The sequence below is a fragment of the Humulus lupulus genome, chromosome 1 (genome assembly GCF_963169125.1).
Source record: "Humulus lupulus chromosome 1, drHumLupu1.1, whole genome shotgun sequence".
Taxonomy (NCBI): Eukaryota; Viridiplantae; Streptophyta; class Magnoliopsida; order Rosales; family Cannabaceae; genus Humulus; species Humulus lupulus.
This window is the reverse complement of record NC_084793.1, coordinates 153224144-153242217: the sequence shown is the minus strand read 5'-3', so window position 1 is coordinate 153242217 and position 18074 is coordinate 153224144. Positions and strand designations below refer to the sequence as shown.

The 18074-nt window shown below is 37.8% G+C and overlaps 1 protein-coding gene across 1 annotated transcript; it reads left to right on the top strand.

Annotated features, from left to right (window-relative positions):
* Window positions 1–421: 421 nt before the first annotated feature.
* Window positions 422–17433, top strand: LOC133799361 (glutaredoxin-C4). Its single transcript, XM_062237386.1, has 4 exons — window positions 422–700; window positions 11231–11304; window positions 16867–16965; window positions 17078–17433. The coding sequence occupies exons 1-4, from the start codon at window positions 552–554 to the stop codon at window positions 17152–17154; spliced, it is 399 nt and encodes a 132-aa protein (XP_062093370.1). The 5' UTR covers window positions 422–551; the 3' UTR covers window positions 17155–17433.
* The last annotated feature ends 641 nt before the right edge of the window (window positions 17434–18074 follow it).

Below are 18074 nucleotides of genomic sequence, written 5' to 3'. Positions count from 1 at the left end.
CCAATCAAGTTTTCATGGGAGTTTTCATTTTTTAAGTTTTGAAAATGATAAAATCATTTTTGAATGCCTTACCAATCAAACCCGACGAATACCGAAGACAAATTGATATTTTCCATTTGTAAATACATATATTTAATTTTATAAAGAAAGACCGTTTGATTGTGCTGTTATGGAGAGTCCTCTCAGTCGAGAAGATGAAGGGCAGAAGAATGTATCAGCGTAGGAAGAGAAGATGCTATGCTTTTTTTTTTTTTTAATTATTTTGATGTGAAATTATAATTTTATGCTCAATTTTAAGGTTAGTTTGACCGTAGAAGAGGTTGAGGACTAACGTGTGACAATAGAAAGAAATTTGGGGATTTATTAGTTACAAAATTTAAAATAAGGACACTAGTGATGCACAGATTAAAATGGGCACTCAAACGCTATTTACCAAAGAAAGATAAAAAGGGAACTGAACTTTTATTTTTTTGACCAGAAAGCGAACGTTTAAAGTGGGGAGCAGCTAGATCAGGAAGGGCGATTTCGATTAGAGTAAGAAGATAGCAGGAATGGCGATGAGAAGAAGCATCATTTCCCTTTCAGCAGTTGCATTCACTTTAATGGCTGCCTCTCTATGCTCTGCTGCATCTGAAAAAGCATTCATCAAAAAAACTATTTCTTCCCACCACATTGTCATCTTCTCCAAGTCCTATTGCCCGTACTCTCTCTCTCTCTCAATTTTAGTTGCTCATCTTTCTAATCTGTCTTAATGCTCTTTATTATCATTTTTTTGAGAACTTTCGTTGATTTTGTTTTATGCGTCTTGTTTACGAAAAACTCGTATGATTTGTTTTACGTTTTTTAAACCCCTAAAATTTTCTGGGTCACTTAGCTTGTAGGAGTCAAAACAATGAAAAACCAAAAACATAAAATCAAGGATGTTGATCTGTCCATAGAGTTTTTTCAACTGTAATTTGATATTGTGTGTGTGTATATATATATTATCTTTTTCATATTTTTAATATTGAAACCTTCTATTTGTTTTGGGTAGTAATGAATGTAAAAACTTTAATACATGTGGACATACAGTTGGATATATGGAAATTATCTTTTAATTCGCATGGTATGCATCGTATGATAAAATTCAATTGTAATAAACATATTAATCTTGTCATGTACACAATAATGAATGAGTAGTGCACATTATATTAGTTCTCTGATGCTAATAATATAACTTGCTCACACAGAACATCGATGCATTTCATATTATATGATAGACCGCCAATTCGATACACTTATGCTAGGTGGTATCGTAATTAGTGAGCAGATTGTGGAGGGGATATTTATGGGGGTTTAGTGATTTATTTTCTTCTTGTATCTGTTTTGAGTTGTTTCCCGTTTTTGGTTGTTTCTGTTTAGTGTTAAGCTTTGTTTAGGAAGTTTAAGGAGTTAAATAGAGATGACAGCGTAAGGGTTAGGCATGCTATTTGATTTGTAATTGAACAGTAGCTCTAGAGAGAAACCAGGTCTCTCAAATTTTCTGGGCAATTTCCTATTTTTAATAAAGTCTCTCTCTTTCCCTTTAGTATTTTTATCTATATTTCCTCTGTTATACTGCCAATACACTACTATGGTTCAATTGGTATCAGAGCATCGTCTTGGACCGATGGTGAACTGAATGGAGACTTGTGTAGAAGCAGTGGAAAAGATGGTGGCCACAATACAAGGTGACTTAGGGTCAATGAAAGAGGAATTGAAGAAGTTACCTGCACTTGAACAAGGGATTGCTACTTTAGTTATTCGCTTTGATCAATTTCTTCGAAGCCAAGAGGAGTGCCGCCCAACACCAGTGGTGGAGAGTCGGGACTAGTCGCCGGCATTTGGGAATGTGGCTGTTGTAGAAGACGAGGCATGACTGCTGGCTTCAGGAAGGCCAGTCGAGATTGGTGAAAGCAGCTCGAATACCAGCAGGGACTGCACGACCATGACCCTGGGCATCTGTAAAGGAGTGATAGTCACATTGCAAGGGGTGGAGATCATCGAGAATTTTCTTCCACTGGATTTGGGAAGCACTAATATGATATTGGGTATTCATTGGTTGGAGACTTTAGGAGTGATCCATATCAATTGGAACTCATTCAATGAAATTTACAGTGGGCAACACAGTCTTAAGTTTACAAGGGGGTTCGGCGTTGCACAAGACTCTTGAACCATTAAAAGCTATGATGCACACTATTAAACATGAGGGTCAGGGAATGGTTATAGAACTTGGGGTTGTTTGAATCCCAGAGGCTGACACTTCCGAAATGCTTGAAGGTTTTCGATATGCCAATGGAACTGCCACCTCTGCGGGGCCGAGAACACTCTATCACCTTGCGTGAAGGCTCGTCGCCAATAAGTGTTTGCCCGTACTGTTACCCACAAGTACAAAAAGATGCCATCGAACAATTAGTAAGTGAGATGTTGGCGGTCAGTATTAGACAACTCAGTGTAAGCTGTTACTCTAGTTCGATGTTGTTGGTTAGCAAGAAGGACGGAAGTTGGAGGTTTTGTGTTGACTACTAGGCCTTGAATCGTGAGACGATACCTAATAAGTTCCCTATTCCGGTTATCGACGAGCTTTTGGATGAACTTCATGGTGCCACTATCTTTTCGAAACATGATCTGAAATTCGGGTATCACCAAATTCGGGTCAATTCATCAGATGTGCACAAGACTGCTTTCCGTACCCATGATGGACAATATGAATTTCTCGTAATGCCGTTTGGCCTCACCAATGCTTCAGCTACATTCTGGATTTTGATGAATGAGGTAATTTGTCTCCATCTTCGTCAATTTGACTTAGTATTTTTCGATGACATTCTGGTGTATAGTCGCATTTTAAACAACCATGTTCAACATCTCTCTATAGTCCTCTAGTTACTGTCCAAACATAAACTTTATGCAAACTTCAAAAAGTGTTCATTCGTGCAGGAAAGGCTGGACTATTTGGGCCACATAATCTCGGGGGAAGGGGTGGCGGTGGATCAGTCCAAGGTGCAACCTATGCTCAAGTGGCTTGAACCTAAAAAAATCATTGACTTACGAGGATTTTTGGGGCTCACCGATTATTACCACAAGTTCATTAAAGGTTATAGCGAGATAGTGTGGCCAGAGAAATTAAAGATAAGTTTGGGTGGAATGAATCTGCATCGACTGCATTCTAGGCCCTTAAGCAAGCTGTGACCATGGCTTGGTGTTGTTGCTTCCTGATTTTGACCAACCATTTGTGGTGGAAACCAATGCTTTGAGATATGGAGTTGGGGCTGTTTTGATGCAAGGACTGCGTTCAGTGGCCTTTTACAGTCAAGTTTTGGGTCAACAAGCTAGAGTGAAGCCAATATATGAGGAGTTGATGGCCATTGTCTTTGTTATCCAAAAATGGCGTCCGTACTTACTGGGACGACACCACGGACCAGCACAGTATAAAGTTTTTGTTAGAACAACGTATTGTTGCTTCGGAGTACCAATGCTGGATGGCCAGACTAATGGGATACAATTTTGAGATCCAGTACAAGCAGGGGGTTGGAAATAGAGTAGCGGATGCTTTATCGCGAGTTAATCAGTCGGTGGAAATAAAAAATTTGCTAGTTTCTCAAGGGATTGATTGGGATGCTTTGCAGCAAGAGCTTCAGTGGGATAGTTTTCTGGCTAAAATTGTTTCAGATTTGCAGCAAGAAAGTAAAAAAGCAGTAGTTTTTTCATTGGAACATGGGAAATTAATGTATAAAGGGCGATTGATGTTATCCAAGGATTGCTCTCTCATTCATATTATTGTGTGGGAGTATCACAACTCTCCCCTTGGAGGACATTCAGGTGGGGATAAAACCTTAAAAAGAATTGCTTCTGATTTTTACTGGTTGGGCATGCGGAAAATAGTGACTGAATGAGGTGTGTCAGAAACAAAAGTGTATGAACTTGTTTCCTGCTGGTTTGTTACAACTCATTGCCTCACCCTCATTAATTTGGGAAGATTTGACCATGGATTTCATAGAGGGGCTGCCGCGTTCATAGGGAATGGATACTATATTGGTGGTGGTGGATAGGTTGAGCAAATACGCTCATTTTATTAAGCATCCTTTTACGACTCGCGCGGTCGCTGAAATCTTTCTGAAAGAAGTGGTATGCCTCCATGGGGTACTGTTGTCCATCATATCGGACAGGGACAGTTTTTTTGAGCCACTTTTGGCAAGAGCTCTTAAAGTTACAAGACATGGAGCTTTGTCATAGTCACAAATATTGGGAAAAATTTGATATATTATTTCTATTTAGTGAACATATATTTATACAAGTATATGATAGGTGTGAACTAAATCACAAATACACAGAAAATAAATTAGCAAATTAATAAGTTTCCTAGAATAAGAATTAGCTGTCAAATCTTTGAATATCTGACAACCTTACAAGAATCATTATAAGTTAGGAATGTTCCTAAAAACAGTATGATTTTCCCACACTCCCCCTCAAGCTGGTTTAAAAATATCCTCCATAGTCAGCTTGCTATTCAAAAAATCAAACTGTTTTTTAAACAATCCTTTTGTGAATACATCAGCTACTTGTTGTTCAGTAGGAATATAAGTCATACACACTGAACCATCCTCTATTTTCTCCTTAATAAAATGCTTGTCCACTTCCACATGTTTTGTATGATCATGCAAAACTGGATTGTGTGAAATTGAGATAGCAGCCTTGTTATCACAGTACAACTTCATAGGAGATGATTGTGATACCTTCAATTCTTCTAGTAGCCTTCTTATCCACAAAATCTCACAAATACCTTGAGCAACAGCTCTAAATTCTGCTTCAGCACTACTTTTAGCAACTACACTCTGCTTTTTACTTCTCCATGTAACTAAGTTACTTCCAACAAAGGAACAATAGCCTGAGGTAGTCCTTCTATCCACTACACTACCAGCCCAATCCGCATCTGTACAAGTCTCAATTTGTAGATGGCCACGTGGTTTGAACATGAGTCCTTTCCCAGGTGTTCCCTTTAAGTATCTCAAAATTCTGTAAACGACTTTGAAGTGTTTCGGTCTAGGTGAGTGCATGAACCGACTCACCACGCTCACTGCGAATGCTATATCTGGACGTGTGTGAGATAGATAAATCAGCATCCAACCAGCCTTAGATAGCACTCTCTGTCCTTTACATTCTTACTTGAGCGGGTTGCAATTTTTCGTGTGGTTCATCCGGTGTTTCAGCAGGCTTACACCCCAACAAACCAGTCTCATTCAGAAGATCAAGGACATATTTATGCTGATTTACAAAGATACCTTTTTTGGACCTAGCAAACTCCATTCCAAGAAAGTGTTTTAATGCACCCAAGTCCTTGATTTCAAATTCTTCAGCCAACTTCTTCTTTAGAGCTTCTAGTTCACAATGATCACTCCTTGTTAGCACAATATCATCTACGTAAACAATTAAGATAGCAACTTTACCTTCCTTTGAATATTTATAAAACATAGTATGATCAGCTTGACTTTGAGTATATCCATTGTGTTTTATCACCTTTCCAAAACGCTCGAACCATGCTCTTGGAGACTGTTTAAGTCTGTACAAGGACTTCTTCAGTTTGCACACTTTTCCCCCTTCAAAACTCTTCTCAAAGCCAGGAGGACTCATAAAAACCTTTTCTTCCAGATCTCCATTAAGAAATGCATTTTTTACATCTAATTGATGTAACAGCCAATTAGAGTTCATTGCAAGGGAAAGAAACACTCGGATAGAGTTTATTTTTGCTACAAGAGCAAACATTTCTTGATAATCTATCCCATATGTTTGAGTGAAGCCTTTTGCAACAAGCCTAGCTTTATATCTCTCAATACTCCCATCTGCTTTGGTTTTTACTATAAAAACCCACTTGTAGCCTACAACTTTTTTCTTCTCAGGTAGCTCAACCATCTCCCAAGTATCATTCTTTTTTAAGGCATTTATTTCTTCAAACACTGCTAATTTCCAAGCTGATTCCTCTAGTGCTTCCTGTATGTTTCTAGGCAAAACAAGATCTGAAATATTTGTGGTAAATGCTCTATGTGTTTCAGATAGTTGGTTATATGAAATATATTTGGCAATAGGGTATTTAGTACAGGCTCGGGTCCCTTTTCTGATGGCAATAGGAAGGTGCAGATCTGAGTTAATATTTCTTGGTGCTATTTCTATAGAAGGCTCGGATTCAGGATTAGTAACACTTGGAGGCAAATGATGAATAGAATGAGAATTGTTACCTGGAGTATTCAGATGACCATCACTCAGGGCTTCAGATTGATCAGGTTTTGAGATGAGTTGCTGGTTTTTATTTCTTTCAATGACATTCTTTCTAGCATAAACCATAGGCTCAAGATTTTGACGATTTTTAATCAATCGTAGTATTTCTTTATCTGACAGACCAATTTCAGATTCAATTTCAATAGTTTGAACTTCTTTAAGAGAATGAGAACATCCAATATAATATTCAATAAAGGATCAAGTTCCCAAAAATTTGATACCCAACAAAAATTTGATATCCCTGAATTAAATTTTTCTGAAAATATGGAGTAGTTTTCAAGAAAGAAACATCCATTGAAATATAATTTTTTTTTGTAAGAGGATTGAAACACTTGTATCCTTTTTTATTAGGGGATACCTAAGAAAAACAAAATTTTCAGCTCTTGGTTCAAATTTAGACCTAGACCTTTTAGGAATGTGTACACAAGCAGTACAACCAAAATTTTTTGAGGGTAATTCAGAATAAATCTGAGAACTAGGAAAACTTTTTTTGAAACAAGATAAAGGAGTTGTGTACTGTAAAACACGAGTAGGCATCCTCTTAATCAAATAAGAGGCAGTAAGTACAACATCTCCCCACAAATATTTAGGCATATTCATGTAAAACATCATAATCTTAGCAACTTCTAACAAATGTTTATTTTTGCGTTCAGCTAAGCCAGTTTGTTCAGGGGTGTCAGGACATGAAGATTGATGTAATATGTCTTTTCCACTTAAAAATCTGCCCAGAATTTTATTAAAATATTCTGTACCATTATCAGATCTTAAAATGCTGATTTTAGTTTGAAATCTTAGAATAAAAATCGGTAAAAATTTTTGTAACTTCAGAATTTTCTTTCATTAGGTAAACCCAACAAAGACGAGTATGGTCGTCTATAAACGTAACAAACCATTTTTTATCAGAAATTGTGGTGACCTTAGAAAGTCCCCAAACATCACTATGAAAAAAGTAAAATGGTTTAGAAGGACAATTAAAATTTTTGGATAGAAGATTTACGTTGACTCTTGGCCACTAAACAACTATCACAATGAAAGGATAATGGATTTAATTTCTTAAATAAACTAGAAAACAAACGTTTTAAATAAGAGAAACTAGGATGACCCAATCTATAGTGCCAAATCATTATTTGATCATAAATAGTAAAAGAACTGATACTACTAAGTCCTTGAGCAATTTTATTATTAAATAGAATATCCTCAAAATAGTAAAGACCATTACTCATCCTAGCACTGCCAATCGTCTTCTCCGAGCTCTGGCCCTAAAAAATACAATGAGATTCATAGAAAATAACACAACAATTAGAATCTCTGGATAATTTACTAACAGACAGGAGATTACTATGAAGTTGGGGAACATGGAGAACAGATTTAAGATCTATTCCCTCAGATATTTTAATTAAACCTTTCCCTGCAATTGGTGATAAACTACAATTGGTTATTCTAACTTTACTAGTACCTGAACAAGGTTTATAGGATTTAAATATATGTGAGGAATTGGTCATATGGTCAAAGGTTCCGGAATCAATTATCCACGGAGTAGATGTTGAAAGAAAAGAATGGAGAGCATGTTTTTCATTACCTGTATGTGCCACAGAAGCAACAGAAATACCAGAGGGTTGCAGAGTGGATTTTAGTAATGTTTGAAGATGCTCTATTTGCTCTTTAGTAAAGGGGCTGGTTTCAACTTCATTTGCTGTAGGTGCTCCACGTCCGCTCCCAGATTTGCTCTTCCAGTTTGCTGGTTTTCCATGAATCTGCCAGCAAGTCTCACGAGTATGGTGAGGTTTGTTACAAAAGTCACACCACACCTGTGGTTTCTCATCAGATTTGTTGTGGTTTCTCATCAGATTTGTTCCAAGCAGGTTTAGAGATTCCTCCCATATTGGAAGCCAAGGCTGATCCCTCAACAATAGTTCCAGCACCCTTCTTTCCCAACATAACGTTCCTTCGACTTTCATCCCTTCTCACCTCAGCGAACACCTCACTAATAGGAGGCAGTGGGGATCTACCAATAATTCTCCCCTTTATCTCATCAAACTCGACATTAAGGCCAGCTAAGAACTTGTAGATCCGATTATTCTCAACAATTTTCTTATGATGTCGTCCATCCTCATTAGATTTCCATTCATAAGTATCAAAGAGATCAAGATCCTGCCATATTCTTTCAAGAGAAGTGAAATATTTAGTAATAGTATCCTCACCTTGCTTTATGTCACTGAGTTTGAGATTCAACTCAAAAATCTGAGATTGATTCTCCAAGTCAGAATACATCTTATTTACATTGTCCCAGAGTTCCTTAGCAGTTGGGTAACACATGTAGTTGGAGCTGATGTCTTCTTCCATAGAGTTAACAAGCCAAGTCATCACCATAGAGTTCTTTGCGTCCCAGGCAACGTACGTCGGATCGTCCTCCTTGGGAGTCTTCTTCTCTCCCGTTAGGTAGCCCATCTTCCCACATCCTCGCATGTACATCCGGATTGACTGAGACCATCTCAAAAAATTATCACCATTAAGTCGAATGGTGGTGATCTGAACTGGGTGAGATTCAGGGGTAATTTTAGAGGATTCAACAGTATTAGGAGTGGCTGGAGTGGATTCTTGGGTAACATCTGACATGGTGGCTGAAGAAAATGAAGAAGGCAGAGAGAGAAAGGGTAGGTTTTGCTCTGATACCAAGTCACAAATATTGGGAAAAATTTGATATATTATTTCTATTTAGTAAACATATATTTATACAAGTATATGATAGGTGTGAACCAAATCACAAATATACAGAAAATAAATTAACAAATTAATAAGTTTCCTAGAATAAGAATAGCTGTCAAATCTTTGAATATTTGACAGCCTTACAAGAATCTAAGTTAGGAATGTTCCTAAAAACAGTCTGATTTTCCCACAGTCATAGCACCGCCTATCATCCCTAGACTGATGGACAGTCAGAAGTGGTGAATCATAGCGTGGAGACATACTTAAGGTGTTATGCTTCTGACCAGCCACGTTCTTGGATGCGTTGGTTAGCTTGGGCTGAGTATTGGTACAATACCTCTTTTCATACAACATCCAAACATACTCCTTTCAAGATTTTGTATAGTTGTGACCCACCTGCCCTTGTCCGATTTCAACGGGGCACTACTCTGGTATCTTTGGTGGATGAGATGTTGGAAGAGAGAGATGGACAGCTAGATGACCTTAAGATGCATTTACCCTGGGCCCAACAGAAAATGAAGGATTCAGCCGACAAGAAGAGGTGAGTGGAACAGTTTGCTGATGGGGAGAAGGTATTGGTTAAGCTGAAACCATATCGACAGAAATTTCTTGCCGCTAGGAAAAATGAAAAACTCTCTCCTCGTTTTTATGGTCCCTTTGAAGTCCTTTCCTGTGTTGGAGAAGTCGCTTATAAGTTGGAACTACCAGCCACTTCCTCGGTACACCCGGTCTTCCATGTTTCACAGGTTTGTTGGGCTCATGGGGTGACTTATTCGTCACCCTAGCTTCCTCCACAATTGAGTCAAGATCTAGAGTTGATTGTTGATCCAGCTGACCTATTGGGTGTTCGTAATAGTCAACCTGATGGGAGAGGTGAAATGGAGGTATTGATCAGGTGGAAGGACCTACCATTGTTTGAGGCTACTTGGGAGAACTACAACACCTTGTTGCAACAACTTCCTTAACTCCACCTTGAGGACAAGGTGAAAGTTTGGGCGGCGGGTAATGATAGACTGCCAATTCGATACACTTATGCTAGGCAACATCATAATTAATGAGCAGATTGTGGAGGGGATATTTATGGGAGTTTAGTGATTTATTTTCTGCTTGTTTCTGCTTTGAGTTGTTTCTTGTTTTTGGTTGTGTCTGTTTTGTGTTCAGCTTTGTTTGGGAAGTTTTGGTAGTTAAATAGAGATGAGAGTGTAAGGGTTAGGCATGCTATTTGAGGCTACCATTGTTTGAGGCTACTTGGGAGAACTACAACACCTTGTTGCAGCAACTTCCTTAACTCCACCTTGAGGACAAGGTGAACGGCGGGTAATGATAGACTGCCAATTCGATACACTTATGCTAGGCAACATCATAATTAATGAGCAGATTGTGGAGGGGATATTTATGGGAGTTTAGTGATTTATTTTCTGCTTGTTTCTGCTTTGAGTTGTTTCTTGTTTTTGGTTGTTTCTGTTTTGTGTTCAGCTTTGTTTGGGAAGTTTTGGTAGTTAAATAGAGATGAGAGTGTAAGGGTTAGGCATGCTATTTGATTTGTAATTGAGCAGTATCACTGGAGAGAAACCAGGTCTCTCAAATTTCCTGGGCAATTTCCTATTTCCAACAAAGTCTCTCTCTTTCCTTTCAGTATTTTTATCTATATTTCCTCTGTTATACTGCCGATACACTGCTGCGGTGTATGCTAACCCAAATGTTTATTTATTTATTATCAGAAAATTTTTGACATTTTCCTGAATTCTTACTATACTATCTGACTGATAATGGCTCTTCAATATCATAGACCCTGGATTTTCCACCTAAACGCTATGGGTAATTTGGGTAGATTGTTATCAGGGAGCAGTGGTCTTGGATTGTGGAGTTAGTTAGAGAATATGGCTGTAAGGGTATATAAGAATAGGTTTGGCAGAGGCAGAGGATTATAGAGTATTACACTCCATTGGGTTGTATTTTTTTTCCTTCTATTCTCAGTGAATATCCATAAGCATTTCAGCTATATTTCCATTGCCTTGTTTCTATTATTTTGTTATTTCTACTTGTGTTTCTACTGGTGCCTATTACAATACTAATAACTGAATTGGGTAAAAATAAATAGGAACATATAATTCATAGCTAAAATTTGATTGGTTGTGATGGCTAATTAGCTGCTTCTATGCACGATTGGTCTGTAAAGGGAGATCATGGGTGTGCGTCGATGATTTTTTGTTGACATAATTTAGGCATTTTGCAGATACTGTAGAAGGGCAAAAGCTGTTTTCAAAGAGTTGAAGCAAGTGCCATATGTTGTTGAGCTCGATGCGAGAGGTATATGTGTTTGTGCTACTTTTGTTTTGAATTAATTTGTGCACAAATGCCACTTGAGGCTATAGCTCAAGTGGTTGGTATGTGAGTGTGTGTGTGGGATGGAGGGGTTTTAATCGAAGATATGGTCCTTCATTTTAATGAGTTTGTTGTTCTTTGACCATCTCACGTTATTGGTTTGTAGAACAATAAAGTGGTTTGAGTAGTTGGTTAGTAATAGAACTTTCTCTAGAATTGCTTTGCGAAGTTACTTTTTCACAATTGAAAGTTCGTATTTGATACATTACAAGAACAGGAGCTTGGAAAATGATTGGTGGTAGGTTGAAACCCGTTATTTAAAAGTGAAGAAATTATATGTTTCGTAGGATAAGACTTTTTTTTTTGATCAAAAAGAAAATGAACTTCATTGAACAAATGAACAATACAAATGAGAGCCAATGACTCAAAACCAAGCAAGCTATACAGCTGGCTACAAACCAGCACAGCCACTCAACTAATTACATTGGAGGTTCCGAATGTACAATTGTTCTTGGACAGAAAACTGCCAATTTTTAACTAAGTCAAGCCTATATTTAATTATGTACTTAACTTCCTTAACTAGGCTCACTGCAGTCAAGGAATAACCATAAAAAAACACCTGTTTCTGTTCCTCCAGATGCTGTAAATAACAGCCTCCACTACCATATTCAAGATTGCAGCCATTACTCAATTTCGATCTCTTGCCAACCAAACGACCCAGCCATTAAAATCAATAGGCCAAGCTTTGAATCCCAGCCAGTCAAAGATGATATTAATAAACTGCCTAGAGAGAAAGCAATCAAAAAAGAGATGAGGACGACTCTCTTGATGACTCTCGCAAACAGGACAGACCAAAGTGGTCACTGGAACATGCATTCAGTTGAGATTATCTCTAGTTAAGAGCTGAGAATTAACCACCTGCCATAGCAAAAATCTGTGTTTAGGAAGGGTTAGTTTACTCCAAAGAGCTTGATAATAGTCTACCCTTTGCTGGTGTAATAGACTATTGTAAAGTTTAGATGGTTGAAATCTCCCATGCGAACCAGCTATAAGAATTGCAGCAGGGCTATATCTTTCTTTTAGATGGCAGAGCTTCCTCCAATACCAGTTACAATCTGACTTCAGAGTATAGTTCCAAAAATTTAAGAAATTTAAACCTTTTAGATAAGTGGAATTGATCCATTTAACCCATAAAATATTAGGTTTTTCAGAAATAGCCCATACATATTTAGCTAAAATAGCTCTATTCCAACTAGCTCCATCTCTAAAACCAAGACCACCATAGGCTTTAGGAAGGCAAACCTTCTGCCAAGAAGGAATATGCAGCTTACTCCTATGCCCAGAATTATCCCAAAGAAAACTTCTACACAGCTTTTCTATCTCCTTGACTATACTTTGAGGCAAAACAAAGATGGTCATCCAATAATTTCAAAGCCCAAATAGAACTGAGTGAATGAGTTGGATACGGCCAGCATAAGAAAGATGCCTACTCGTCCAAGACTGTAGTCTCATTCGAAATTTCTGAAGGATAATTTCACAATCTTCATGTCTCCATTTAGTTGGTCTCATAGGCACCCCTAGGTACTTTAGAGGAAAAGTACCTTCAGACGGTTGAATTTCTTGAGCAATCTGAATTCTTTCAGTGATAGGGACACCTCCAAAATAGATATGAGATTTTCCTGAGTTAATTGAAAGCCCAGTAGCAGCTCCGAATTCCTCTAGAACCCCCTTAATAATACTAACAGCTGAATGAGAACCCTTACAAAATAATAGCAAATCATCCGCAAAGCACCGATTTAGAAGCTTGAGGCTTTTGCACATTGGGTGATATCTAAAGGTAGAATTAAGCGCTGCTAGCTGAAGACTCCTAGTCAGATATTCCATTATAAGAACAAACGAAAGAGGAGACATAGGATCTCCTTGCCTCAGCCCCTTCTCACCTTTAAATTTACCCTCAACTCTGCCATTCATAAGTAAAGAATAGGAAGTATTCCGCAAGCAAGTCATAATCTACCCTATGAATTTCATAGGAAAACAAAGAGCTTTTAATAGGTCCTCAAGAAACCTCCAATCTACTGTGTCATAGGCCTTGCTAAGATCAATCTTGATTGCACATCTTGGAGAAGTAGAGGCCCTCCCATAGTTTTTGATTAGATCCTGAAAAATCATTATGTTATGAGCTATAGAGGGACCTTTAACAAAAGCTCCCTGATTTGGCTGTATGAGATCAGGGAGAACTAAGGCCAATCTCTTACATATCAGCTTAGCTATACATTTGTACAATGTAGAGCAACAGGCTATGGGTCTATAGTCTACAGCCCTGGATGGGTTAGCTACCTTAGGAATTAGAGATAAGGTAGTTTCATGAAGCTCAAAAGGGAAGCAACCTGTTTCAAAACAATGACTTATTGCTGCACAGACTTCATCCCCTATATCCTGCCAAACTGCTTTGAAAAAGCCTGAACCAAAACCATCAGGTCCTGGGGATTTAGTTATAGGAATACCAAACAATGCATCACGAATCTCCTTCCGAGAAAAAGGTTTAAGAAGCATCAGTTGTTGATCAAAGGAAAGCGTAGAACCCATCTCTATACTCTGAAGATTAATCCTACCAGTAGCTGAACTAGAGCTCCCTAAAAAACATCTGAAGTGATCAACAAAATGAGAGACAACTTCAGAAAAATTATCAACTAATCTGCCCTCTTCCGTGATAAAGAAGACAATACCATTTTCAGCTTTACACTTCTTCAAAAAAGCATAAAAGAAAGAAGTGTTCATATCTCCCTGCCTCAGCCAAGTCACTTTGCTTCTCTGGATTAAAAAACTGTGATACAATTTGTCCTGAACCGAGAAAGCTTCAGCAGCTGCCCTCTCTTCTTTCTGAAAGCTAAAATCATGAGGGTAGGCTTGAGCTTGCAATTGAGCTTCCTGGTAGTTCTCTTTAGCCTTATAATAGTTTAACCTCAGATCACCAATTTTGTCACTGTTAAATCTTTTCAACCTGTGTTTAAGTCTCAGCAGCTTTAAAAAAATAGCTTTTAAACCAGTGGCCCTTATAGGTAATCTCCGGCTGTGTAAAACCAGCCCTTGAAAATCTATATGCTCTGCCCAAAAGTTGTAGTAACGAAAAAGCTTCACTCCCAACTTCTCCATAGGCTGAATGCTTACTGTACAAGAACAATGATCAGAAATGGTTTCCCATCTAAAAACAACAGTGGAATGAGGGAAGAGATCAATCCAATTCTCATTCATAAAAACATGGTCAATTTTAGAGTATATTCTAGCTTAACCATTTTGATTATTAGTCCAAGTAAAATAGGAACCTAAACTCTTAAGGGACTCAACATGAGCAACCTCAATCCACCGAATAGAATCTACTAACTCCAATGCTGAAATAGGTTTCCCACCTGATCTGTCCTTACTTGAAAAAGGGGCATTAAAGTCTCCTAAAATTAACCAAGCTTTATCCATAAGAGCAAGCCTTTGTAACCCTTCCCAGAGATTCCTCCTTCCTTCAATCGAATTAAAACCATAAACAAAAGTAACATAATAATCTTGCTGCACACCAGCCATCTTAACCAAACAATGGACAAATTGGTTAGACTCCTCAAGAATCTTGACTCTAACAAAGATCTTCCTCCAGATTATCAACAGCCGACCTTCAATAACTGAACTTGTATGAAACTCCCAATTCGGAAACTTATGTTCCATAAAATCTCTTATTTTATTCCCCTTCATTTTAGTCTCTAAGAAACCACCAACTCCTATTTTATTTTTACTACAGAGATCACTAATATAGTTATGCTTATTAGAGCTATTAAGCCCTCTCAAATTCCAACTCAGTATATTACAGTTATCTATTAGAAGAGACAGAAACCGTATTACCTTCTTTACCACCAATCACTTGCTCTTGAAGCACCTCGAACTTATTTAATTTCTTATGCTTTTGCCCTGAACTCTTAGCATTAATCTTTGTAATCTGACCTTGTTTGGTTTGAGTAGCAACCCGTTTAGGGGTAAGCCAAGGTTGGCTGGCCTGAGAACCCTTGTCTTTGACAAATTTTGTTACATTGTTTGGTTGAGAAATCTCTATTGGGCTGACCTGAACCTCTCCCTCTTCTGAACTAGCCAAAACCGCAGGCTCCTCCAGATCTAGATCCTGATTAACTTCACTCCTATGGTCCTTCATTTCTGCTTTAGCTATAGGCTCCTTCTTGACCCATTGAACTTTCTGGTCTTTGCGGCATTCTATCATTGAGTGACCAAAACCAGCACATGTCTTACACTTAATAGGTAACCATTCATATTCCACCCCCGCTCCATGATTTGGCCATGCCCATTGAGATACTGTATACTTCTTGGGGGGTTATCTGTTACTTCCATTTCTACAAGTACTCTAGCAAACTGAATTCGAGAACGCTCCCTTGTGAATTTGTCCACCATTATTGGTTTACCAATTGTGCTCACTAGAGCACTGAGACACTTACTTCCCCAATACTGAAGCCCCAAGTCATGAAGACGAATCCATAGAGGAACTAATCGAACCAGTCGGACAGCAGTAAGATCCGTTGTCCATGGGCGAATGATTACAGGCTTCCTATCAAAGTGGAGTATTCCATTTTCTAGAACATGATCCCTTGTAGCATCATCATTGAATTTAACCATAGTCAGTCCCATTGTCATTCTTGCTATCTGAGCAATCCCAAAATGACCCCAAACCCTTTTAATAAACCCTTCAAAAACAACCATTGGGGGTTAGCACCAAGAACCATACAGATGACTGCCGAGCTCCAATTTGCTGATTGTATTTTGACCTCTTCTGCATCAACCTTAGCAAATTTCCGACCATCCCTACATAAAGGTTCTGTAAATTCAAGTTTCTGGTCAGAAAATGAAACTTTACTAGCCGTGAATTGCTGCCATTGACGATGAGCTGAAGCTTGAAAATCTCCTTCCTCCACCTTATCTGCCCAGGAGGCCATCTTAGAGGTCGAAGCAGAATTTTCATTTCCCACAGTGTTAAATTCCTGAGTTCCTGTTTCCCCTAACCTCCGGTTCTCTTCGACATTGAGATTCAGATCTTCAGCGCAAGCCTCGTCCTCTTCAATCGTAACAGCAGTCTCATGACCTCCTGGCACCCGATCCTTGACAATAGAACAATTGGGAGTCTTCTCATCCTGACTCAGCTGTGACTCAGGATAAGACTTTTTTTGCCATTGCTTGTGTCAGATTTATTATTTTATAGTGAAAATAGTACAGTTCTAGGAATCACACCTAGAATTCTGATAGTACTACACCATCGCACTATCTAAAGCAGCAGATTTTGGAGTTTCTCTTCAGACAAAGTTAGGACCATATAAAATTATGTTTAAGCCGTAGACGATTAATATAAAAGTTAATCTTGGAAGCAAGAAGAATTGGAATTATAAAATCTCTTCGTTCTAGGAATTTACAAATTGAATTATTGATGAATGTCGATTAAAAAATTGCGGACAATGATACTTGCATCTCACCTTTTTAAATTTAATGAGTTTGCTTTGCTGACAGATGATGGCAGAAATATTCAAGATGCTCTGGGTGAGATTGTTGGGAGGAGGACTGTGCCACAAGTATTTATAAATGGAAAACATATTGGGGGATCAGATGGTAATATATGTGCATATTGGTTTACTGTGTTAAATGCATATTACCAGTTCTATTACTCTGACGCATATTATAAGTTCTATTACTCTGACTTATTAATGTGTTGAATTTTCAGATACTGTGGATGCATACGAAAGTGGAGAACTTGCTAAACTTCTAGGCATCGCAGCTACGCATAAAGATGATCTTTAATCGACGTGGAACGGAATTTTCATTTGGTGTTTAATGGAATTTTATCCTTAGCTAAAATGTAGTGATGAAGTTTAAATTTAAAATTTTTAATATATGTAGTTAATTATAATACCGAATGAATAGGAGGAAGATTTTAATATTTTTAAAGATTTTATTTTTAAATGCATTTAAAATTTGGGAAATTCTGGCGTCCCGCATAGGACTAAGTCCTTTATGTGGGGCTCAGAAATTTGCCAAGTGTCAAATGTACATTGGTATTAAAATGTTGACTTTTGAGTATTTTGACTTGGTATAACCGGTTGTATAACCGGTTGTGATTTTTTAGTTGGCACTGTTTAAATAAGTGGGGGTAGAAGCGTAATTTTATGTCCAATAAATAGTGCAGTTGAGAGTTTTATAGTAAATATAGGTAGGGGTTGAGACTTATTTACGATTGTGGACATGTAACTATTTGACTGGTACTAAGTAACTATTAAAATTGATTTAGACAAATGTATAATAAAATAACGTAACAAAAACTGAAGCTTTTATATTTTTTTTATGCTGTATAAGAAATGAATACAAAAGTGGTGACATTTACATATTTAAATGCTTAATGATAAGTCATTTACTTAACATAATAAAATACAGTGGCCACTGCATGATCATTTTCAAAAGATAAGGTCCAGCCAATTTGTCTTGTACATACACAGACGTGTATATAGTATATTTAAAATGACAATTTCCCTCTTCCGATGACCACAAAAGGTTATATCTATAGTGTTATACTCCATGAAAAGAACTTACTAGTTGAACCACCTACATGATTAATATCAGTAATAGCTTAATTAGATGACTGGTGCATTAAGTTCAGGGTCCACTATGTCCTCCAACTCTTGGAAACACAGAACCATAGTATCAACTGCATCTTGCATTCCATT

What these genes read in the sequence shown, in the direction of transcription:
- LOC133799361 (XM_062237386.1), top strand. Translation starts at nt 552, where the DNA reads ATGGCGATGAGAAGAAGCATCATTTCCCTTTCAGCAGTTGCATTCACT. An exon ending in TTCTCCAAGTCCTATTGCCC is followed by an intron (nt 701 to 11,230) that starts GTACTCTCTCTC and finishes GGCATTTTGCAG; the next exon opens with ATACTGTAGAAGGGCAAAAG. An exon ending in ACATATTGGGGGATCAGATG is followed by an intron (nt 16,966 to 17,077) that starts GTAATATATGTG and finishes TTGAATTTTCAG; the next exon opens with ATACTGTGGATGCATACGAA.